The 25,618-nt window shown below is 37.8% G+C and overlaps 1 protein-coding gene across 4 annotated transcripts in view; it reads left to right on the forward strand.

Moving 5' to 3' along the window:
- CDK14 (cyclin dependent kinase 14) overlaps positions 1 to 25,618 on the forward strand; it is a 342,320-nt gene that overhangs the window by 175,032 nt on the left and 141,670 nt on the right. For all 4 annotated transcript variants that reach the window (XM_050971254.1, XM_050971253.1, XM_050971252.1 and 1 more), the window contains 2 exons: positions 2,192 to 2,312; positions 13,443 to 13,536. In XM_050971254.1, the coding sequence (XP_050827211.1) occupies positions 2,192 to 2,312; positions 13,443 to 13,536 (215 nt within the window). The remainder of the gene's footprint in view (positions 1 to 2,191; positions 2,313 to 13,442; positions 13,537 to 25,618) is intronic.

Genomic DNA, 25,618 nt, shown 5'->3' on the forward strand with positions numbered 1-25,618 from the left:
AGCCTTTTGTTATGGTTTAACTCCAACTGGAACACCTCTTAACCTGGTGGTGCTCTCAGATACCAATGTAGGGCCTCAGCTTGCTTTTACAAATTAAGATTTTGTTTAAATATTTCTCAATTCTATTAATGATCCTCTTATAACTGAGAAACCAGGAGCAGCGGCCAACCTCAAATGAAACTTTCATAGAGTTTTGGGAGTGAAGAATAGATTAAAGAAAAACATTTGTTGTCCAGCAGGCTGGGACTAGCCCAGAAGGGCCATTCTTTGAAAATAAAATGGATTTTCATTAATACTGCTTCTAGATCTCCTCCACTTCTAATCCTGGAATGGATTAGAAGTGGAGGAGATCTAGAAGCAGTATACTGAGGAAACAGCATGGGTGGCATTCCCAGCAGGAGGGGAGGACTGGTTCCAGGCTGAACAGTCACAGGAGAGGAGGAAAGGAGTGCTTGGGCTGACTGTAACACTTGCAGAGGTGCATCTTTGTTAGTAAAGTGGAGGAAGCCAGCTGGCAACCATGGTTCCCAAATGCAGGGAATACTGTTTCAGTTTAGTCCCATGGGATATAGATGCACAGAAACTCAGGCTTGTTAATGGTTCTGTGTGCCAGGAATACAAACTGCTCACGAGTTAGAGCTGTTGGTGGTTTCTGGTTTCCTAGAAGCAAAAACCTTACTCTGGAGGCAGAGACACTGTGGAACACGTGATGTGACCTCTCCTCTGGCCTCTTTGGCCCCGTACATGGCCAACCCTGGGTTGTCTTTGTAAGCCAAGCTGTTCATCAAGCTGCTGGACAGGTGCACAAACCTAAAGTGGAGGTCTGCAAATTTTAAAAATAGGTGTTCATGTTTCAAATGTAATTTTTAAAAGAATGGATCATGGCATACAATTCATATTATTCCCCTACACTGGTCTAATTGCTATAATCAGCTGATAATGCAATCTGCTGGCAAGATTGGCCATCATTGCTATGGAGATGTATTCACTGACAAAAAATGTTCATAAATAGCTTTTCTAGTGGATTGAGAAGAAAGTGCAAGGGACTTTCTTCTGCACTCTTTCAGGAATTCTCATGTTGCTTATTCCTTTCTGAGTGTATGACTTTGTTTCTTTGTTTCTGTAAAGTGTAAAACATGACCTTCTGTTACAGTAATTCCATTTGTTTTCTGAAAGGAAAACCAGTAGTTCAGGAGGACACAAAAAAGCACCCAGTACTGCATTCTCCTGATTTCCATTACTTGTGCATGTCTAGTGTTCCCAGCAAGGAAGTGGATGTTCTCAAGGCAGTACCTAGGATCAGATAATTTGGAAAAAGCATTTGCAGGTCAATGATAGGAAGAGTCCCTTTAGCCCTGAAGATCTTTTTCCATTTTCTGGAGGAGAGAGTCCTCTGTAGTAGAAACATACTTGTAAACTTTTTGGTTTAGCATATGATGATCTCTCTTTTACATAGATTGTGTAGTAATGTGAATTATTTTAAATGACTGACAGGCTTAAAATACAATTATTGTAAATATTATATCTTTAGTAGGCCACAGATTTCATTGAAATGATTTCTGAAATTGGAGCACTGCCAATATGCAACTCTTGAGAGAGAGGAATTTTTCACATACCACTTTCTGCTGTACTGCTGCAATATTAATATTTATTTGAATGGTAATGTGTAAGTGTGTCTACAGCTTTCAAATGTAAACTTGAATAAGCAGGCTAGGTTTTGCAGTGCAAGCTGTTGAAGGTTTCCTAGGCTTCCCTAAAAAGCCAAATCTCATCTCTGGCATCATTTGTCTGGGAGTTTCCTTTTCATTTTCTTTTTCTAAATAACACTGAAATCGAACACTACTTATGCCTCAGGATGAGCAGTTAATGGCAATTAAAATCTTTGTTTACTTGCCTTTTATTTAGGTATACCACAGTATATCTTTGCATCTCCCCTGGGCCTGTGGTTGTCATTATGAAAAGCATATTTTATTATCCCTTCATAATATTCACAGCTCTGTTTAGCCAGGCACTTAATGATAGGTGCTACCATTAAGTCAAGTACTCCAGAAGAAGTACTTTAGAAGAAAAACACTCTTGCAACGTGCCTATCACATTAAATGATAGGTGCTCATATATCCTTTTAGATTGTAACTGTACAGCAAACTATTTCTTTGCTTTGTTTACATTTTTTTTGTGTTTAACCCCACAGGTCTTGCAAGAGCTAAATCAGTTCCTAGTCATACATATTCCAATGAAGTGGTAACCCTATGGTACAGGCCTCCAGATGTCCTTCTGGGATCAACAGAATATTCCACCTGCCTTGACATGTGGTAAGTGTAGATGAAAAGACTCCATGTAGTCTCCAAGAGCTTTAGCTTGTGGTTTTTTCAGACATGGAAACCAAGTGTGTACTGGGATCATTGGTACAGGTTGGAAAACGTATGTGTGGTTCATGCAGTATCTCCCTGAGGGAATCCCCTCCTGCAGCCCCACTGGCTGGCAGCTGCTACCAGCTGTTGACACAGAACTCACAGAATCACTCAGTTGGAAGAGACCCTAAAGTTCATCGAGTCCAACCCAGCCCTAACGCCTCAACTAAACCATGGCACTGAGTGCCTCACCCACTCTTTTTGTAAACACACCCAGGGATGGTGACTCCACCACCTCCCTGGGCAGACCATTCCAGTACTTTATGGCTCTTTCTGTGAAAAACTTTTTCCTAATATCCAGCCTATATTTCCCTTGATGCAGCTTGAGACTGTCCTCTCGTTCTGTCAGTTGCTGCCTGGAGAAAGAGATCAACCCCACCTTACCACAACCACCTTTCAGGAAGGTATACAGAGTGACAAGGTCACCCCTGAGTCTCCTTTTCTCCAGGCTGAGCACCCCCAGCTCTCAGTCCTTCCTCACAGGGTTTGTGTTCCCAGCCTTTCACCAGCCTCGCTGCCTCCTGGACGCGCTCAGGCATCTCAGCATCCTTCCCAAACTGAGGGGCCAGAGCTGGACACAGCACTCAAGGTGTGACCTCACCAGTGCTGAGTACAGGGGAAGGATGAGCTCCCTGCTCCTGCTGGCCACACCATTGCTGATACAGCCCAGGATGCCGTGGTGCTTTGCAAGAAACTGTAGTCAGACTTTTGTAGCCTTAATGTGGTACTTTCCTATGATATGACGCTTGTTTTGCCAAAGATAGACTTTCACCATGCCCACTTGTAGTAAGGAGAAGACCAGAATTCTCTGGTTGTGAGCATAAAACCTCAGTTCTTAATCTACTATATTTGGTAGCAGTAAATATTGTTGAATAGTTTTCTTTCAAACCTACAGATTTTATTTATACTTGCAGGTTTAGTAGAGTAGTTTGATTTGTACAATATGTATCACCTTGCTCATTTTTGATTACATCATTTAGTCCTGTGTTGTACAAGGAACAAGGCGGTATTTTGTTTTCTGACTATTAAAACCCAGCTGGAAGGCCTTCAATTATTTTGTAGGTTTTGAGGTAATAGGCTCTCTGTAATCTGTACAAATTTTGAAATAGGGGAAAAAAAAATCCTTTTCCTTAAAAGGAAAGGAAGATGTTCTGGAATATATTTGGGTTTTGTTTGATCACTTGTTTGCTTTGAGGTTTTTTGGTTGGTTGGTTGGGTTTTGGATTTTTTAATGCATGTTTGACTTTTTAAACCTTTACAACTCATTCGTTTGAGAAAAAATGATACTGAGGAATTTTCAGAAAAATACAGTAATTTTTTTGCAGTTCACTGAAATATCTTTCTTCAATACAAGTAAACCACAGTTAGAATTAGGATTATATTAAAATCTAGAGGTAACTGTACGTTAACGTTAAAAGCACCTTATGTTTTCATAAGGTGCTATGTTTCACAACATGACCACTCTATTCATATGGCATGTGAATAATATTTTTAAGTTAATCTTGAAGTGTAATATTGAAACTGAAGACCTAGCAGGAAAATTTTTTGCCTGGGAAAGGGAACTTAATATGAGGTTGTATTTAGCCTTGTAGCTGAAATCAGAGATTATGGGATGAAAACAGGTTTTCCTGAAAATCTTTACTCCTGGGGGCATGATTTAGAAATCACAGGATTGTTTCATGTGAAGGGGTTACAGAGTATAAAAACTAGAATATCTAACACTGGAGTGGTTATTATAACTGGGCCCTGGCTGCTGCAGTTCCCTGGCTCTAAGAGAAAGTGAACCCAGAGGTAACAAAGGGACAGTGAGAAAACTCCAAATGTGACCTCTGTGATATCACAAGTGTGCCAGAGAGGCAAAGGCAGCATCTTCTGTGTCAATTGTCTGGTTTTCCTCAGACCATTCTCACTTCATGGGCCTAAAATAATTTCCTTCTGCACCTCGGTTACTCATTTATCCTAAAATTGTCCTGTTTTCCTAAATATCAGGTTCAACCTGGTGTCTTCACAGGTTGCATGCAATCTCTGCAGCCCGTGTGCTCCTGATGTTCTGCAATCACCTCTTTTCCAAGTAACACCTCAGACACCCTCAGCAAGAAGCTCAGCTTGCTTGGGGTGAGGCTAGACAACTGTCTCAGAGGGTGGAGATAGCTGGGAGAGATAAACAGTCCTTTCTGCTCACCTTCTCATAGCTGCCTCCACATTTGTTCAGTTCTTGAGTCATGTGTGTTCATGTATGTCTTGTCAATTACAGAGAATATACAGAAACGGCTAAAGAAAAATTTTAATGCTTTAATAGGGCAAACTGCTCAAAAAGCACTTTAATATGCTTTCTTTTAGTTAAAAGCAATATATTTTTAACTTTAAAATATTTTTTTTTACTTTTTCCAATTTGAAAAACACTGCACTGTGAAACTGAACAAAGGATTTTAAAACTTTTTTTTATTGTTGCTGAAAATTTTTCTACAAATAAAAATGGTTTTCTCCAAAGTTCAATAGCTTGTCAAAAATAGATCTTTTAACATTCCATCCAATGATGATTTTAGTAAATTTAGAAGGTCCAGTCGAAATATGTGGTGTTCCTGTAGTAAAGGTTAAGTCATGTAGCTAATTAAAAGCATTTAGAAGTTACTGCACCTGCAGACTGGGCAGGTGCAGTAACTGTATGTCCTGTATAATAATATGTTTATATTCAAATTACATGGGCAGCAGGGGAGATCAAGGAAGGACTTTAAATGCTGCTTCAGCAATCCCGGTCATTATTTTGTTTTCTGACAGAAATGAGTTGAGTATTGGGGAAGAACACAAAAGTTACATCTTCAATGATATCAAGAAATGATGTTATCTTGTACAGAGCATTTTGTAGAGGCCTAAAAAAGATCCAGGTGCTAAGGGGTCAGAGGTGGTGTGTTCTGTTTCAGATGAAAAACAATCTCATATTCCTCTTGTACTCAGTTTGTATCCCTTACAATATTTTTTCCTGCCCTATACAAACTGAGGAACTGTGAAGGGCTTAGGAAAAAGGGACCTAGTAATACAGTTTCTTTCACATGGCAGCAATTTGTGCAGGGGCTCAGCCTCTGCCACATCAGAAATCAGATGAGAGCAAATGTGTGCTGTGTGTGACAGAAGAGCTTTAAATTTTTTACTTCTATGCTTTGCTGGCTTGTCTGAGACAGCACTTCCAGTTTGATGGTGAGAGGTGTAGCTGCCTGCTAAGGTCACTTGTGCTTACTTGGCACATCTGACAGCGAGCTCTGCTGGAGCCCAGGCAGCCTTGGGGCTGTGCTTACACAATGGTTGTACAGAGCTGAGCCATAATTACATTAAAGCCATTTAGTGGCTTCCCAGAGTGGGAGGAAGGGAGACGTGGAGAAACCTGCCTACCATCAGCTTCCAAGATAATTTGGCAATTTGTTATCAAAAGTGTGTTTGTAGCATTAGCATTTTTATGCAATTACTGGCATTATGTCCTTATGGCAGATAGTGTGTGCTCTCCTGTGTCGTTGTTGATGATCTACATGATGACAAAACTCGGCAGCCACTTCACTAAATATTTAAATAATGTTAAGGTAGAAAGCACAGCTGTTTCCTCCATTTAGAGAAAAGAAAAAAAAATAAGGTCAGAGGGCTTTTTCTATAGCCATGATAAATGACATTTCATGGTGGTTCCCCGGGAACAGAAAGTGAGGCTCCCACAGAGTAGAAGACCAGCTGCATGAAAAAGGAGTCCAAATATTAACCACTGGACAGTGGCTGGGAAGCAGGTGGCAGAGGCTGCAGGCTATTTTTACACTTCATTTGCTGGTGTAGAGAATTAGAATAGTAACTAAAAGCTAATGATCCACATGCAATGTTACATTCTCCTGCATTCTTTTTTAAATAGCCGCTGGCATTAAAATAATATTAATGAAGATGTACATGCAATAGTGGTGTCAGGCTGGTGATGGAAATCAGTGTGTCAGGCTTTGTGATTTACTGCTGACAGCATTTGATACAGCAGCATTATATGAATGTATTATACTACCCACAACTGCATCAAAGAGTTGTGATAATCTTTGATATAGCTTTTTTTTTTTTTTCCCCTTGATGAGGACTTACTAGTGGCTAGGAAAATGGTTTTGCATTGCCTCTGGTGTAACTTGTCCTAATCCTTGAATTTTACAGTCCTTTGAAAGTCAATGCAAGGAAAATAGGCTTCAACACATAAAGGGTTTATGGATTACTAAAACCCATATATAAGTAACACAGAAACATAGGGGAAAAATCCCTAAATTAACCTATTCTATTTGTTCCTTACAGGAAGAATATAATATTAGTAAATGAAGCAATTTAAAGAGGCTATTAAATCCATTTGATTCTGGTAATGCATGCACTGCTGCTGCATCTGGGTTGCTTACATCAAGAAGTCACTAGGGATGTTTTATTTTGAAGTACAGCTGTCTTTAAACTGTGTTTGCTAACAGCTGGCAATTTTTTTACAAACTCTGTTGTTTTGTTTATTAAAAAAATACACTCTGAGTCACAATATGGGTAACCTGAGCAGTTATGGGCTGGGATATATTTTAAGTTCACTTTTATTAACTAGTATCAGCTATGTTTAATATTGCAGAAGAAATAAATTAAAAACTAGGCCAGTAAAATGTTACAAAATTGCTTCTTAAATCACCCGTATTTAACTTTGTTACATCTAGGTTGTTGTACATGATTTCAGATCTGAGCTTAATTTAGGGAAACCTGTTCATATGGAATTTTTCTATCCTATTATTAGAAAAATAAATGCTATGTGGGAGCACACCACTTTTCACACATAGCCTGCTATGAATGTGGATTTGAGAGCTTACTATAATTCCATGCATGCTTTCATGAATATTTGACCAATGAAGATCTCCAACCGTAATTAAGACATTCATTACATAAAAATGGATTTTGTCTCAGACACAAATGCACCAAATTATGTTTTTTACACAGGGGACATTACAAAGGCATTTTGATCCTGTTTCTCTTGTAAATGCTTTGCAGTGAGAGAAATGTGAGAGCAGTAGTCCCAGGATGCCCTGAAGAAATACTTCTTGGGGCCTGAGAGAAAACAGCATAGGGCAAATTAGCTCTTTTGCCCTTGATGTTCCTCAGGATTGTGATTTCCACTCCAAAGAAATGCTAATGTGTAGGATTAGGGTATTAGGGTAGTATTGCAGTAACTGTGAAGGTATTGTTAATTAAATTTCTCTCACTGTCACTGTGTTCTTCTAAAGTTTTGTCAGCTGAATTAGCTTTTGATTGGAAAATTCTGTCGGCTCAGATTCATAGAAATGCTGTGTGTGAGGAAGTGAGGAACTGTCTGGGTCTGTAGTTATGGGGAGCACATTTTAGTTCCTGAAATGGTGAAATCTGAAAACCACTTTTATCAATTTGCAGCATCAGATTTGCTGTTACTTTTACATTGCTAGAAATAAGTTTCATGTGTGTAAGCAAAGTACATTATAAAAGTATCTGGATGCAGAAAAGAAAACCAGGAAGTTCAACAAGAAAGTGTCTCCTGGTAAATGTTGCTCAAGTTTGAGGAGTATTTTATTTTCTTGAGCTGATTTTGACTCTGCTTTTATAGAATGAGTGAGTCCAATAGAAAGAGTCCTACAAGAAGGGATCATGTGCATTTCAATCCTTCATGAATATAATATTTCTTAATATAGAAACTGAGTATTGCTACAAAGCAAAAAAAAATGCTGGAGCTTTTATTTCTGGGTATTCAGTGACACATGCAAGAACATGACCACTCTATTCTCTTGTAATTCAAATTACTTCAAGTCTGACTCTAAAGAAATACCTTAAGTTATCAAGTAAATTAGTTTTTATTCTTTGCACATGCTTCCTGCACAAATTTTAATGTTTTTTGTCATCATGAAAGGGACGTTTTTGTTCGCTCATTACTTCTGGTGTGACAACTGCTGTTTGCCTTTTTTATCAGACTGTATCATCCATTAGATGTTCTTTCTTAGATATCAAAGATGGACAAATTCTAACCAACATGAACAGACGTGTTCATGAAAGACAAATTCCAACCAACTTCAGCTTTTGTGGGTATGTCAGCGGTCTGCTGCTGTAGAAATAAATCAGACTTTAGTCAGTTAAGGAGGAAAGAGTCCCTTACTTTGCCTTCCTTTCCCCCCAAATTTGTTTTCATCATTGTGTTCATAAGAGGGATGATAAAGAAACATGACCTTTTTCCCTGAATAAATCAGACAAGATAAAAATCTCTTTGCCCTCACAACATGTGTATTATTAGGATTTTACAGAAGATGCCACAGTATTGCACCAATCCTATTGGTGGCAAATCCACAAAAAAGTAAAGCAGCAGGATTTTGAAGAGGAGTGTATGTAGGTTTTGTGGGGTTTTGTTTGTTTTGTATTTGTTTGTCTGTTTGCTTTTTAATTCTGGTATATTTAACATTACAGTGTGTAGTTTGGGAAGCTTGAATGAAAACTCTGTTGTTCCTTTGAATTTCAGAAATCTCACCAGGGATTACTGAAAGGAATTATTTGGCTTTCATAAAATGCCTTCCCCCTCTGAAGCCAAACCCTGCACACAGAAAACAGGCTTAATGACTAGATAAAAAAAATTATTTGAAGACCCAGCATAGGTTTTCACTGCAAAGATCATGCTGAATTTTATCACCTGCATTGAGCCTGCTACAAAGCAGATCTGTTCAAGGCAGAATATTCAACACTTTAAAACATATATAGTAAGACTATAGGGTTTCTATATACTTGATTTAAGTATAAACTAAAACTTGGTTTGGAAACAGCTCCTCTTTCTGGTGTGTGTCTATACTTTCTTTCATGGCTCCATCAAGCAAAGTTATAATATTAACTGAAGGAACCATCCCTTATATATTGGGCCTTACCAAAGCTGTTATGCTTTTTTTTGTTTGTTTTACAGTATTCAAGTACAGATATCCTGGAGATTCTTGCAACAATAAGGATCTTTTTTACACAGAGACAGGAATGTGAATCCCTAAGCCAAACACATAAAACCAATCCACCGGTTAATTGTAAGGGAATACCCTTCTGAATCATAAAAGTTGTGCAGAAAAAAAAAACCAAAACAAACCAGCCCAACAAAAAAAGAAGGTTCCTGAGGTGTTCAACTTCATTTTTACAGGCTCATTTACTATGTCAATTTAAATGCAAGAGAAGCCATTCAGCTGTGCTAGTAACTCTTACTCTGTATAAGGCTGTACAGTGACAGCCAGAGTCCCAGAAAATTAAGCAGGACAATAGAAGAGCAGTATTTGGTGGCATGGCCATGTATGGTCTCATCAATATATCAATAGGTTTAGTCATGCTTTTTGTCATCAGAGAGTAAACCACCCATTTCAGCATTATATGGCTGTCACTTTTACTTTGCAAGTTTATCCTATGCCATTGCATTGGAAAGGTCTCTGAACAAAGTTGCAGCGTTTGGCTTATTTATCCAAACTCAGAAGTCCTGTAAAGAGAGTAGGAAAATCTGAACTGTATACAACAAAATTTGTTGAGGTAATATTCTTTTGTGAAAAATTATTTATATGTGCTTCTTGAAAATGTCATTGTAAGCTGAACCTGCACCAATTTACCTAGATAACAAACCCTTGGAGATGCACGCACCTTAAAGCCTCTGTTTCAGATTTTAGGTAATCTTTGTGTCATTGAAACTAAAGCTGGGACTGGTGTATGAGATGACCCTGTCCACTCTACTGTTAATGCAAGTCTGTTTCCTGAAGAATATTCTTAGGTATTTCAGCTTGTCTAGTTTTACATGACTGTAACTGGTCTTCGAGTCAGTTGGGAGATGGGGACACAGCACAATTATTAATTGTATTTCCCTAACACCCATGCTAAAATTTCTATCTCCTAAAGGCATTCTGCTATTTCTAGTTATACTGTTTTGGATCTACCTACCATTCTGGGAACCTTAAAAATTCTAATCAGTTCTTCCCCGGCCTTCATTTTGCATAATTTTAAATACAGAGTCATCACATTCTCCCTTGTCTCTTGGGTTTTCTTGTAGCCAAGGATGACATAATTTTCTTAATTTTTTCCTCAAAACCCAGTTTTTCTGACATTGTAGTAGTTTTTGTTTTGTTCAAAAACATCTCTAAACTGTTTAAAAGTTTTTGAGGTCTACAAAAACAAGACAAAATTTCAAGGCCTTGTAAAGGCCTTATTTATTTTCTCATTTGCAGTGTGTGCACTCACAGTTTGCAATGCAGGGATCCTGTTACAGACTCAAGTTTCTACTTACCGTGATCCTAAAATTCACCAATACCACTATGACATCTAAAATATCATCCAGCCTTCTTCAAGCCTTTATGTGCTGTTATGGCTTTCTGGTCTTTCCTATCCATTTCCTAGTTCAATGTCTTACTTTTTCTGTATTACTATTTTCCTTTTGTTTTTTTTTAGTATTAATTTAAACTTCTCTTTCTATTTTCTTACTTGTCAGTGTACTGAACACCATAACCTTTGAAACCAACCATAACCCTTAATTTTCAAGTGGGCTGAAGAGAGCAGCAGTCTTCCAGCTCAAATCTTGAAGGTTGCTTATAATTTCTCTCCCCAGTGATTATAATACCCTTTTGATTTTTGTATTAGGTGTTTGTTTAACTCCAGTACTCTATTTCAGCTTGTCATTAAATGGAATTCTAGGCTGCACAAGAGTCCAAGACACATAATAGGAAATACAGGAAATATAGGAAATAGGATATATATATAATAGGATTCTTTTTTCTGAGCAGGAGAGTTTTCATCATTTTGCTTGCTGTTCTTACTTGTTTTCTTTTTTTTTTTTTTTTTTTTTTTTTTGCCTATACTTGTGTCAGAACCAGTAAAAATGGACAAATTTATAAATAATGTAAAACAATACAAAATTTGGCCAAATCTTCCTGCTGTCCTTACAACATTCCTGTTCAACCAGCTAGATGAAGATTCTCTACAGATTTGTAAATGCTCTCAAGTGATATGCTGGTTTGATCATATGCTTTTTTTCTGGTTGCAAGAACAGAACTGGGATTCTCTTTTTTTTAGTCTAAGTTCAATTGTTTTGTTGCTCATCTTGAATAAATGGCTCCTGGGTAAAATCTCAAATTTTTCCTTGCTTGAGATGCTGCTATTGTTTATAAGCATTTGACAAAGATATATTGTGCCTATCTGTGCCTAATGAAGCACTAACCAGACTAAATGATGAATGGCAGTTTAATCAATTCAGTTCATTTGGTAACCAGCAGAAGCATATGGAACATAAATTTTAACCTCTCTTTTATAAACACCTGATTTATTCTAAAATTTGCCTGCAACTGTGTTTTCTTAAAGTTTTTTTCCCACTTTTCTGTGCCATGAGAAGCTTTACTTAGTACATCTAAGCTCTAGGGGGTAGAATAAGAAAATGGTGATGTATATTTAATTTTCTTCCAAAATTTTACTATCAACCCTCATTGTCCTAGAATGTAAAATTGTTTCATTATTGGGTGTTTGTCAAAGCCTGAGTAAAGCACAGGTTATTTACTGATACTACTTTTAGTTAAGTGGGATCTGTAAATACTCAGCTCCAGTCATAATGAAAATACACAACCTGTTTTCATTAAGTTGTTTTATTCTAGAACCACTTCCTCACCAATATATGCACACACATCCTAAAATTAAATGCTGCTTTCTGAATGCATCATCATGATGCATAAGCAATGAAAAAGTATGTAATTACTACATTCCAAATAATTTACTTCTAAAAACAAAGTTAAATTAGAGGTTATTGCTGGGATTTTTCTGATACAGAAACAAAACTCTCAATTTTAGGGGGAGGTGGTGCTGTAGTTAGTGTTGCAAATTCTGAGTTCCTTTTGATATATGTTTTGAGGATTTAAACATATTATTACTTTGAGTGAAGAGTGCTTTTGTGTGGTTGCTTACACAGACGTGGTTGTACAGCATACGTGGGTGTTTGCATATGAAAGTTGTAGAAAAATGTATGCAGAAAAATGCAATTGAAGAAGTTGAAGTATATAATCAAATTCTGCATCATATTGATAGCCAAAAGGGAAGTTTTCTCTCAAAATTATTTTTGCTGAGGGAACAAGCAGCTCTTGACCTATTTTCATCTGGAAAAGATACAAGTGCAAGTTTGTAATTTGCTTTCCTTTTGAGATGCAGGAAGTTCACAGTTTATCTGGAATTTGAGATGGAGTCACAGAAGCTTTCCTCAACCTTTGAGAATGCATTTGCATTCTTTGTATTGTAGTTAGTGTGCCTCAGATATTTTTACTGTTTGATTTCTCAATACTTCTGCCACTGGCTGAACTCAGTGGGATGAGGGGGAAGTAGGATGTGTGGGAAACCAAGGACAGGAGCTGTAAAGGAGGTGGCTGCTCTGGGGAGAGGACAGAACCCACGGAGGACCATGCAGGACCCATTGCAGGACTTCTCAGCCAGAGCTTCTGGGAAATGGGGTCAGCACCTGTGGGATTTGAGCTTCTTTCAGTTATGCTGGAAGAGGGGAGAAGAAAGTCCAAGCAAGTACATCCCCAAGCATTTGGGTGGTAGTTGAGTTCAGTGCCTGTGAGCAGCCACGTGCCCTTTTCCTTTCTACTCAGCTTTTCCCAGATTCTCCTCCTCCTATGCTAAGTCTGCTTCCATGTCCTTGGTCTGTCCCCATTCAGCTTCTCCCAATGATGCTCTCATTGCCATTCCCACATCTCCAGAGTTTCTTTGGGAGCATGACTATTCTGCTTGGGAAGCACTAATACAGAAATCAGCAGCTGTGCCTTTATTGGTCTCAACACTTACCAACCATATTCCTGCTACCTCTACACCTGTCTTCAAACACCTGAGAAGTGTTCATTTGTATACCCTGATTTTAGCAAATGTACGTCTGTCCTTCCACCTGGCATCGATTAAAAAAATTTATTTAAATGCTGGTAAAGGATCCAAAAGCGTTGTTGTTGGCTTTTGGTCTATAAGGAATCTTTCTAACCTTGCCTTTATTTTTTCCTTCTGCAGGGGAGTGGGTTGTATCTTTGTAGAAATGATTCAAGGGGTCGCTGCTTTTCCAGGAATGAAAGACATTCAAGATCAGCTTGAAAGGATATTTCTGGTGAGTTCTTTATTGATGAATAAGATTATTACAAAGTATCAATTAATAAATGTTCACATATTTTTTTGTGTTAGGAGTTAAATTACTGATAAAGTCAAGGATCAGAAGCCTGGTCCACAGGCTAGATACAGTTTACTTGATATATTTTGTGTAAAAAGTTCTGTTTATAATTTTTTCACCTTTTTTTTTTTTTGTTTGTTTTTTAAACAAAGAGGATTATGCCATTGTGGAAAAGCTTTCCAAATGTAAGGTAATGGAAATCCAGACAGTTTGTCATCCTCACTTTGAAGAGGACAGCTCTGGATGGGTTTATTGATCTTCTTACTAATATTGTAGTGTAAATGACAAGTATTTTTTGTTATATAGATGTATAAAGGGAAAGCAAGATAGGAAGTGGATGAGAAACAGAATAGGAATTTTGAAATCATGCTTATATTCAGATTCAGCAGGGGTCCTTGACTACAGCTTCTGCAGCCTGGTTAGGGCCTTCATGTGGGTTGCTCAAAGGCACTGATGACATATCTACATTGGCAGTGAAATAAAAGGTAATTTGTCTCAAGAGTAATGATAATTTATACATTTTTCTACACAGGGTTGGGGTCATCTTCATTTGCTTGGGATTTTATTTTCATTTGCTCTTTCTTCTAATGTGTTCTGGATGTGGCCAGAGCAAAACAAAAGGGTTTGACCCTAACAAAAGGTTCAGGAACAACTTTTCTTGACCCAAATAAAGGTTTATATCTACTCTGTGCCCTGCTGGGAGTTGTGCTGTTGTGGAGTGGGTTTGTTCAGGGAAAGCACTGCTGACCAGAGTGGCTCCTGGTACTGCTGGGTGGTCATCAGGGAAAGTGTCTTAGGAGCAGCATTTACCCTAACCTGTCAATCTCTGCCTTGTTTCTGACCAGAAATTTAGAAGGGAAACATGAGCATACCCTTGCTTTCAAAGGTTATTTTGTCAGTAGTCATTTATTTCAAATGCAGAGTATTTATTTGGTATTCTTTCTTGGTCCATGGGGAGGGGAAGAAAGTCTTTCATAATATGTTTAAAAAATTTACATTCTTCACTTTATCCAGCCTTTACTTTATCCAGCCTTGCTTGCACTACATCTCTTTTGTTGGGACATCAGGGAATTTAGCAAATGCTTTTAGGAATGACTCATAAAAAGTACCTCTCTAAAACAAGGCCTTACTTGATTGTGATATAAATATAACTCATTTTCTGCAAAATATTTGGTTTTTCTGCCCTGTTGGCTAATAGCCTGAAAATTCTGTGCTGTGAAAGAACAGCTATGCTGCAGCATAGACTGGGAGCAGCAGTTCTGAGCAGTTCCTGTGACATGTCTCGTTGCTTTGTTTGTTTGCCAGCTTGTGTATTTTAAGCTAGCAACTTCTGAGCCAGTTTCTGGCTTTTATTTTTAAAACTAATTGTGCTTTTCATTTATTAATTTGAAATTTTCTCCTTATTTATAGAACATGAAATTTTGAAAGAATAAATTCCTCCTTGCAGCTTCATCTCATTTATTGCAGTAAAATCTTATTGACTTTTTTTGCTGTTGAAATTGAGGTCACTTGTAACAGCAGAAATCAGGTTCTTCCTTTAATGGGGCCTTGTTTGCAATTTATTGTATGAGATTGTAAGATGTAATGCAAAAAGTGATATGATGGGTGTATCATATAAATCCATTTTTGTATGCCTTCTGTAAACCTTTTGTATGCTTCTGGTTTTTTTTCTATCCTCACAACTATTTGCATGTAAAAATACCAAGATAAATGCAGTCTAGGATGAATTTTGAGGCCTGCCAGTTATTTTAAATTTTGTTTTTAAACTGCAGTTGCAAATACTGAGAACGGTGTTGAAATAACAAGTGATAATTTATTGATACTCTTTCTTTCATTTGCTCTTTTGCAAACCATCAAATAAATAGATAAAATTTTGGTCTGGATGTTTTACATGGTAAATCAGAAGTAATTTTAAATCCCAATTAATTAGGCTTTCTAATGGTAGTTATCATTAACTAAATAGTTTCAGTGGGTGCCTTCCTAATGTACTCTAAGCATCATTAAGGCTTTAAGTTATCTATTTAAAAGTTATAAACCAGAGGATTATTCTTGTTTGGTTTTGTATTTGAACAGAGGGATTAAATTCATTAATTCTCCTGTGAATCATCTATAGTAGGGTATTTAATAGCACTGAAGGACAAAATTAATCAGGTTGTTTTACTAGATAACCAATATGATTGAGTCCCACACAGTGAGGACTTACACAGCTGTGAAGGAAACATGTCAGCCAAAAAAAGACTTTTGCAGGAAAGAGTTCCTATAGTTCATGTTTTCAGCATCCAACATCCAGCATAGTTCATGTTTTCAGCATCTCTTTTAACAGAGAGCTCTCTTCTGAAAATGGTGGAAGGCACAGTCCACCTTCACTCTGATCCAGTAATCCCTTTGCTCCCACCTTGTACAAGACTTGGAACAAAAGGAACATTAATCTTTGTCACAGCTACATGTCCTTCGTGTGCAAGGAGCCAGGTTGCACCTCTTAGGGAATTGGTTACATTGTAGTAGGAGACTGGAAAAATGTAAGGAATAGTAGCCAAGAAAAGTGAATGAAATTTAACATGAATAACAGTTTAAAAATCTTAAATGGCTGTTTGATTTCCTATTGCTTAGTGGCCATTATTATGTAAATGAAATTAAAATACATTTTATATATTATTGTGTTAGCAATTATCAAGTTGAAGTCAGAGAGATTCTCTAAATGTTTCTGTGTGTCTCTACTGCTGGCTTCTTCACATATCTACATAGCAAAAATAGACGCAACACAACACACCACATGTGTTTCTTCCTCATTATGAATGGTGTTTATTTACATTTCATAACAGCTTAATTAAGTGATTGTGTGTAGTAGATTGAGAACAGTGCTTGATCTTTCAGTTTTGTTTAAGGACTTTTCTCTTTAAGCTTGTCTCTCCTGACTTCTATTGATTCAATTTGGGGTTTTAAATGGCAATATACCCTGATTCTCTATTTCTGTTACAGCAGCTGTTTTTAATAAGCGTACTCAGGTTCTATTACAACCACAGGCTTCAGTAAAACAGCAAGGGTTTATACACAGGATCTGTTCTCAGAATTAGACCAGCACTTGGAGATGTTGATGAATAAACAGCTGCAAGTTGTTATTGTTACACTTTGGATCTGATAATACAAATTCTTTTTTCTGCCTAAAATTAAAAGTGTTGATAAGCTCTTTTAAAAACACTGTGCTTACCAAATGGGACTCACACGTGTAAGTAGGTTGCTTTTTCAAAGAGGTTTAACAGTGAATAAAGTGCCTTAGTGCAGAGGTGTTTTGGTTTAATCAGTATACAATTACATTTTCGCTCCTGCTTTTTTCTTGCATGTTGAAACCGGGGTTCCTTTCTGGATTGAAATGCATCCTAGAAAATAAGAGAGGAAAGTGTAGTATCATAGAATTAAATCATAAAATCATTGAGTCTAACCTTTGACTGAATGCCACCTTGTCAACTAAATGAAAGCATTAAATGCCATGTCCAGTCATTTCCTGGACCCTTCCAGGGATGGTTACTCCACCACCTCCCTGGATAGCCAATTCCAATGCTTGACAACAATTTCAGTGAAGAAATTCTTGCTGATGTCCAGCCTGAACCTCCCTGGGCTCTGCTTGAGGCCATTTCCTTTTGCTCTGTTGCTGGTTTTTGTAATTACAGCCTGTAAGAGCTAGCAAATCTCTTGCCTCAAAGTATTAAACTAATGATGTGTCATCATCATTTCCAGGAAACTTTTTGCTTTGCCATTCTCTGAGACAAGCAGCTTGAGTTTTTGTTGCAAGGTGCTAAGTCTGATGGACTGAAGACATGAAGTTGTAATCTTAGCATTTCTATTTAGTCTTGCAATACGTGCACAAGACAGGACGAAACTTTGATCAAGTGCACATTGAGCAGTAAAATCATGAGAAGAAGAAAAATATGTGAGGCAATCTGTTGATTCAAAATAAAATTACACAAAATTGGGAAATAGCATTTGGCTTCCAATAAGGAATAGCTAAGACCTTTATCAGTAGTTTATTCCTGTTCATCATTTGTCAGCATACATATCTCTGTATGTAAACTTTGAGGTTTTTACATCAAGGAGAATGTGCCATTGTAAATATAAAATTTAATTATGTCTAGATGTTCAAGCTGCACCAAATGCCTTCAAGCTAGCCCCGTACCATGGAAAAATTGACAGCTCCTTGGATCTGGTGATGATCAGTATGAATTAGTTGAGTGTTAAAGCTGCTTACACTGAGCAGCTTGCAGTATGCTTGTGCATGCCACACTGGAGATAGCAACTTGGTTGCATCTCTGATTTTTATATAAGCATGTGCTTTTATACTTGCTGTTCTTAACAGATTCAAAACAGACCAGAGTTAAATCTCCTGTGTTAGCTAAATTTTTTTTTGGCAGAGATTTATTTTTTTTTTAAGTGGGAAGGTATTTCTGTCTTTTCTGTCTTACATGAGCTTTCTGAGAGCCACAATTGATCAAAGTGAATTTTTCTCCCAGGCTCTGAAGCCTTCCCCATAAGAGAATAATCTGTCCATTGCCTGAACTTTAGCCTTGGTGGCACTACAGTGCAAATTAGATTTCACTGCAAGAATAATGTACAAAGAGTTCTACTGGTACTTTGTATCTCTCTGCACAGACAGGACAATGGCATTTAAAGGTTTGTCTGGAAATGGGCATTCTCTCTGCAGACATGGTTGTGGGAAGCACGTGCACCACAGCAGCACCACTGCAGGTAGGGTGTCACAGCAGGAGTGGGAAGTGGCAGCCAGAAGCTTCTGTATTTCCTGACACACATATTGAACAAGCTGAGGACTCCTCTCTGATATTGGATGCTGTTGCTCTGTTGGGTACCATAACACACAGTACTAAGAAGTAATTAAAAGGGAACAGTATGCTTTGAGCCCAGCAGCCTGATCTGCCAAAGGGCGACACAGAAACACCAGCTTTCCACATGGAGCTGTGCAGCAAAACACAAGAGCTTGCCATTTCAGATAGCTATGGAAAATGACATTTTCATTTCAATGGGAATGGAAGTGTTTCTCCCATTTTTGAAGATTTTAAAGGCTAGCAATATTATTTTTTATACATATTTGCACACGTACTTGTGATATATGACTACAAGCCTGAAGTGTCTTGTAATGCAGGCTAGAAGTGTTTCCTCCACGTCTGATGTTAACAGGCATTTGTGAAGCTGCAAATTTCTCTCCCTGTAGTTCTGTATCTGAAGGTTTGCTTCATGTCGCTGACATCCTCTGAAGCCTGGGATAATACTTTTTGAGAGCTTTTAAGCTTATGATGGGCCCAAAGAAAATGTGCTTTCTGGTACATTGTGTTACTAGCATCTTTTGGGAAGCTAGCAATGCTAAACCCAAGGGAAGAGTACTTTAAACCACCAGATTTTGAAGTTCATGTATGTAATCAGGTACTTAGTCAAATTTATTGGTCTTTTTTTTCCTGTTTCATTTTTTAAAATACATTTTTCTTTCACTCAGTAAATAATTCAGCTCTGAAACACAGGTCATTCATCTCTGATGGAATACATGTAATTGTGAGGCTGAATGTGGGCTGAAATTTTATTTTGTGTAGGCACAGTGTCTGTGGTGCCATCTATTCTTCTGGTTGGATGAACCTATTGTAATATAAATGTAATATTGTTCTTGCTTAGAGGGCAAAGTTTGTGTTTTCCTCCCATGTCTTTCCATTTGCTTCCCACCAATGACTTCATGAGGAAAATGAGGGGGGTTTTTGAAACTAATTAAATAGAAACATGCTGCTGCGTTCTATCTTCTATAACACAGTAAGTAAGTAGAGAAGTGCAATCCTGCTAGTAAATCTACCTCTCCTTTGCTTTGTAACAACAATATGCAAAACATTTCACTTCTTTTCAGCACCACTGAAAATTAATTACATAAATAGCAGGCTTCTCTACCTGTGGTCTTCTCTTTGAAGCTGCAAGCACTTACTCAGTGTTTTACTGCACTTGCCTGCAGGTTTTGCACTGGTACCACTTTTACAAGGTTCCTCTTTGGGCTTTGTGTCTTATGCCAAACTTCAAATGAAAGTAATTCTAAACTAGGCAAGTATGAGAGAAATTACTTTTGAAATGAACTTTCAAAAACAAAGTAAATCTTCTATGTGTTCATGCTTTTTAAAGGATTCTGGTAATATTTCAAATTTCTTTTTATGGAGTTTCAGCTCTATTTTTGATCTCTGACTGCTTCTATATTGTTTTGTGTATTACTCTCTGAGTAGACTTTTTCCCATATAATAGGGCACAAGGTAAATTATGCTAATTTGTATTAACTTTTTATGCAGAGCTCCCATGCTCACCATGTCTGAGTATCAGTAGTCTGTGCTGTTCTTAGCCTTATACCATTAAACCCAAATGGTACTGGGAAAACAAACTTGGCTCAAGATTTAAAAACAGCAATCTTCTAAAAACGTAGGACACTTTCTAGAGGAGTATTGCCTATGTGTGTTAGGAAAGGAGGCTTTATAAAGTATATATCTCACACTCTGCTAACATTTCTTTTAGAAATTGGGGCACTCAATCTCACATTTATCCATGTTTAAAGTAGTAAAAACACCCACCAGTGTCTTATGGACACTTTCCAGGGGAGCTACCAGCTGGCAGCAGGAGGGAAGAGAAGAAGAGGAAATAATAAATTAATGTGTAACCCCATCTTTTTGCTTTGAGGGTTGGCTGACAGGTCAGCATCAGTCACACAACCTCTTGCACATAGGTGTCATCTGCCTGCAAGATGTTCCTGTCCAGCCTGCTAATTCTGAGCAAAACCCTGAGCATGGCTGGGCTGGCATTGCAAGAGTGTGGGTTGTTATCATCTTGGTAGTGCAAAACACGAGGAGTAATTGGCTATCAGAAAAAGAAAACAAATTAAGACATGGTTCAGTGGGAAACAATGGCTTTGTGGTTTTCTTTGGAATCATAATGTTTACTTTCTGCCATATTTCAGTTGCTGAATGAGAAATGGGCTATAATTATAAGGAAGCACTGTTTCTTTTCCAGACTTGCCTCTAGCCTTTGAGAGGGTGTTTACTGACAATACATTGGAAAAAAAAAGTCATGAGACTCAGCTGGTGCAAATCAGTACCTGGTGTAAATCAGTGCACTGATTTACATCTTTGCAGGCACCTTCCTTCTTGGCCCTTTACACCACAGAAAAATCTTCTTTGCCATGTAAAATCCCTCTCTGTTCAGGTTGAGTCCACATGTGTTATGGAGCTGTAATTGCAAACATTTTTGCATGCAGGGGACACTGAACAGAAAAACGGTTGCAAGCAATTTGTGCATTTGTGGGAGCTGAAGCCCATTCTGAGCAGAAGTGTTGGTCTGCTATCAAAACATTTATTTTATAAGAAAATATAGTACTATAAGAAACACAGACACATGACAAAAAACTTACCCTGGTATGCTATCTTTATTTGCTAGGAGAGATAATAAATTATCAGGCATCAAATTGTCACATTGCCTTTTCTTTCATAAGTAAAGAAACAATGTTCGTTGCACTTGAATCTTCCCTTTTCCCTTTCTTCTTTCACTTGTGTCTGAATTGCACATTGCTTGTCAAAAGTGAGTTTTCTCTACAACATCTTGATGGCCAAAATTGTTATTTATGATCTGTAGCAAAAGTTAAAACATCCTTAAGGTTAAAAATGTCTAAAAATCAATGTGAGACTGTTTTAGGTTATGATTTTGGAGATGGGTTATGAGAATCTAAGATTGATATGTCTTGCCTATCTACACATGTTTCTTTAAAGACTTCAAGAATAATAGCCAATTTTTTCTGTCCTCCTTAGAACAACTAGAAGTAAATAGCTCTCTCTGTCATTGTGTCTGGAGGAAACTGCCCCTTTAGCCCATGAAGAGGCTTGAAGTACCATTTGCAGTAAGCCTGATTTGAATAAAGTTAGGCTTTATTATCTATTTCAGTGTTTCCATAATCAGTGCCCTAGACTAAGTAATAATTTAGCAAGATGCTGAGCATTTGCCATAAGATTGTCTTCAACTATCATTTTCACAAGCTGCTGATCCATAGTGAGCTAAATGTAAATTTTGAGATAAACTTAGTGATTGCAGGAGGCTTCAAGTTTTCAAGGGGCAAACAATAATAAACCTTGATTAGGATAGCTGCTTTTCTAGTTCATTAAATGGCTTTGGTTGAATAACTTAGGCATAAAATTTTCATATGTTGAAAATTTTTTATAACCTCACCCAAGTTTTAATTATACATATAAAAATGCTGTCACACAATTTCTGTGTGTCCACTATTTGTGCGTTGCCATTTCTTATGAGACTTGCACAGAGAAAAGAAAATCCTACTGACAAAATCAGTATTAATAAGTAGGAAAAGAAAAAAGAAAAGGAAATTAAATGTATTCTGCTACATAAGAAAATGTTAAAAAAAATAAAGTCTTCATAAGATCTGAAAATAGGAGAATTATCTGACTAGGCTCTTAATGCAATAGGTATTCTCAATGGAGTGTGAAAAAAACAGAGCAGGTTATGAGCTATGCAGGACTATGTTTTATTCTTTTGCTTTGGTTCTTCCTTCCACAGTCTTCTAAGCTCCCAGTTTAAAGTGACTTGGAGGCTAAAGCAGAGCAGGATTCTCCAGCTGTTAGTTGCAGGAAGAAAAATGTTCTGTGTTTGCTGTTTGTCTTTAGAGTGTGCAGGTATATCACTGTGTAGCTGTATTTCTGGCCATTGAGGTCTGTTTCCAAGTACATCACAGAAAGCTAACAATATATTTCGTGACACCATAGTGAGAGTTCTTCACAGGGCTTTCTCAGGGCAGAATAGGACCCAAACGGCTGCAGTGCAAACTCTCAAACCTGTTGGTGGTGGAGCAGAACAGCATAAGGTAAATATTTAGCAGAGAATGTAGTGTGCTACAGCAGGTATGTTCTCACATAAATATGATTACCCTGATGAGTACAAATCAAAGAAGATTTTTAGCATCTGACTTAGAACACTGGAAGATTGCAGTTGAACTTCTGTATCTTTTGATAGGTGAAAAATCAGTTGACTTTGTAAGCTTTCAATTTGATTAAACTTTATGACATTATATAGAGGGATTTATTACTTTAGAATGATGCTTACTTCCTTTCACAGATATTTTAAAATATTTTAAATCTATTTCTTTTTCAAAATGGTGTTATTTGAATTATAACTCATTTTTATCTTAGAACAGACTATATTTGCATTTTTAACCTATGTATCCTGATTGTGATTGTATTACAATAGCTGGTAATTGTGCTGTTCTCATAAGAGAAACAAAAGTACATAAATTTTGTATCTCTGAACTGGCCCTTCATGAAAATCAGAGGAAAAGCAGCCAAGGATTTTATCAGTCTTTTAAGTTTTCTTCTTGTCTTATCTTGGTGTGCATCCATAAAACCTATTGCCCTAATTACTTAAAAAGAGACCTTAATAATTTGGCTGTTGGAGATGCTGTGCATTTTGGTATAATCTGCTCTGGTCTGATGAGTGAGATATGTGGTTGATGACATTGCTGTGCTGCTGAGCCAGCTCATTACAGTGTGTTAGTATTCCTCCTTCCTCTTGGAAAGGGAGGGGTTGGGATGAGGCCCTGCTGACCTCACTGCATCATATCACTTTATCAGCTGCTCAGCAGCTCAAAGCAGTTCAAACTGTACCCAGGGAAGATAATCTTTTGTTTGTTTAATTGGTCTTTTCATGAAAACTCTGCAATACCATATTCCATAAAAAAAAATTCTGACCAGTGAATGTAGCTGAAAACTAAGGGTAGTGAAACACCTGTTTGCTGCTAAAGTCATCTCTTCAGTTGCTTCATTTACTTCCAGTAAAATGTACTTTTGGTACAGTTTCCTACCACTGCTGCTTTATAGTATCTTCTTCTTGCTGATGTTCTCATGGTTTTGTTGCTTTTGTGGCCTTTTAAATAGCTTAATGATAACATTGTGCTGCTCATCTACATTCCTCACATAGTCCCAGAGATCTGCTGTGCCTACAGTGTTGAGAGGTTGATTTTTCTCTCTGATAACTTGCATAGTTGATTGTCCATGTTTCATTGGTGTAGCATCTCCCTTTCTTCTCTTTCAGTGAGATCTTTAAAATTTACCTCCAAAACACCTTGCAATAGCAGAGTTGCTCATGTTAAAGATTAAAATTGTCATTTCACTGTTGTCATTCTGATGCCCTATCATTTTTGAGCCTTCATGTCATCAGTATTTCAGGCCATGCATTTCTGTGGACCTTAATGTACTGGGGACAGAGCATAAGAAATTGTTCCTCCAGTCTTCCCCCTCCTTTTTCTATTATTGACTACCAGTGGTACTGAAGCTCATTGTCATCTGAAGCTCATTTGTGCAAATTTTATTATTTTAATTTGTGCATTCTATTTATTTAGTTACCTGTTTCTCCCTCTGTTGTTTTTGTTCTGTTTTTCTGGAAAAAAAAAAAAAAAAGTGGAGCATGATATACAGGTGTTAAGTAGCTCCAGTCATTTGGGAATTTGCTGTAATTCACTCACACTTCACTAACTGTTTCAGTGCAAGCCCCCTCAATTCATATTGGAGCTGTGGGCAGTATGTTCTCCAAATACTGAGTCCTCTCAGCTCCTTTCTCCAGTGAGTAGAGAGGATCATTCCAGCAGCTCCTAGGAAGTAGCTCCATTTTGCCCAAAAGTAGTGCTGCCAAGAGCAGGATCTGCCACTGCAGCTGCCCTGCAGGCAGTGGGAAGTTCAATTGGAGACAGGAGATGACTGCACCCAAGTCCTTCCTGCATGGTGCTTTTGCTAGCTCAGGAGTCATGGACAAAGTTACCCAGTGCACCAATGTCAGAGCAAACAAGGTGGTTCACTGAAGCTGGCAGTGCCACTGCCTCTCCCAGTTGAGGCAGACCAGCTTTCATCTTCATTTAAATAAGCAAAATGAAAACTCTTAGGCTGTCTGCCATCTGATTGGTAAGGCCACAACTGCTAAATGAGCAGTAAATGGTGAAATCACAGCTTCCAATTTTTGAAAATTTTTTCATCTCAACACTCTGTACTCTTTTTAAACCCATTTCTGATCTCAGTCTTTGGGCATGTACCTCATGGTGTCAGGGCAGTGAACCCCTTCCTTTCAATGGGTTTGCAAGGAAATAAATAGGTGAAGAAAGTGTCAGGAAAATGGGTGGATGTTTCAGCAAAGAATTCCCTGGAAATTTCCAAAGTGCTGTGAGTGAAATGTGCTGGCTCACTAGGCTGCACTGGAGGATACAGGTTCTGTTCAGCCAGTCCTCCCACAGACCCTTCCATCCTCTGGGTGAGAATGCATAGCTCCCTGGGATTCTGCACTGGCCCCACTTAAAATGTCTCAGCTGCTTTTATAGCCACTCTCTCTCCATCAGACCTAGGCTGACATTTCCCCCATTTATAGGAAGAAAATACTTCTGTACTTCCATTTTTCATTTTCCTTGCTTGTTCTGTGCCTGTGATTCAGAAGGATGGTATAAAACTCTTTTCTTTTGTAGCAGCAAAATACTGCTGTTTGGAGTGAATACCCCAAGCATCATGCTGTGTTTTGTTTTAGGAAGCACACTTCCAACTGATCACTTGAAATGGATTTTAAGTGATAAGGTTAGATGTTTTTAAAAGGGATTTGATTTGGGATTTCTGATAAGGTTCAGTGTAGGAATCAGCTGGATATTTAGACATCCAAGAAGAGTATTCTTTTCTATCTATATACCCATCACAACTGGAGCTCATTATTAATGCCCTCACTGTTTCAGAAACATTGTTATCACCTGAACCTGCACATTCTTCAAATGGCAGTGTGACTGGCAGCCTTCACTTTCTGCAGATTGTCACTTAAAAAAACTTGACAAAATACCCACTGCATCACTGAGCTCCATGTGGCTTCACAAATCCATTCAAAATGGAGATTATTGCAAGATCAAGACCTTAATTGGCAATATAGGGAGCTGCCAAACTTCTGGATGATCTGATCAGATTCTAATGTCATGCTG

The sequence above is a fragment of the Serinus canaria genome, chromosome 2 (genome assembly GCF_022539315.1).
Source record: "Serinus canaria isolate serCan28SL12 chromosome 2, serCan2020, whole genome shotgun sequence".
Lineage (NCBI taxonomy): Eukaryota > Metazoa > Chordata > Aves > Passeriformes > Fringillidae > Serinus > Serinus canaria.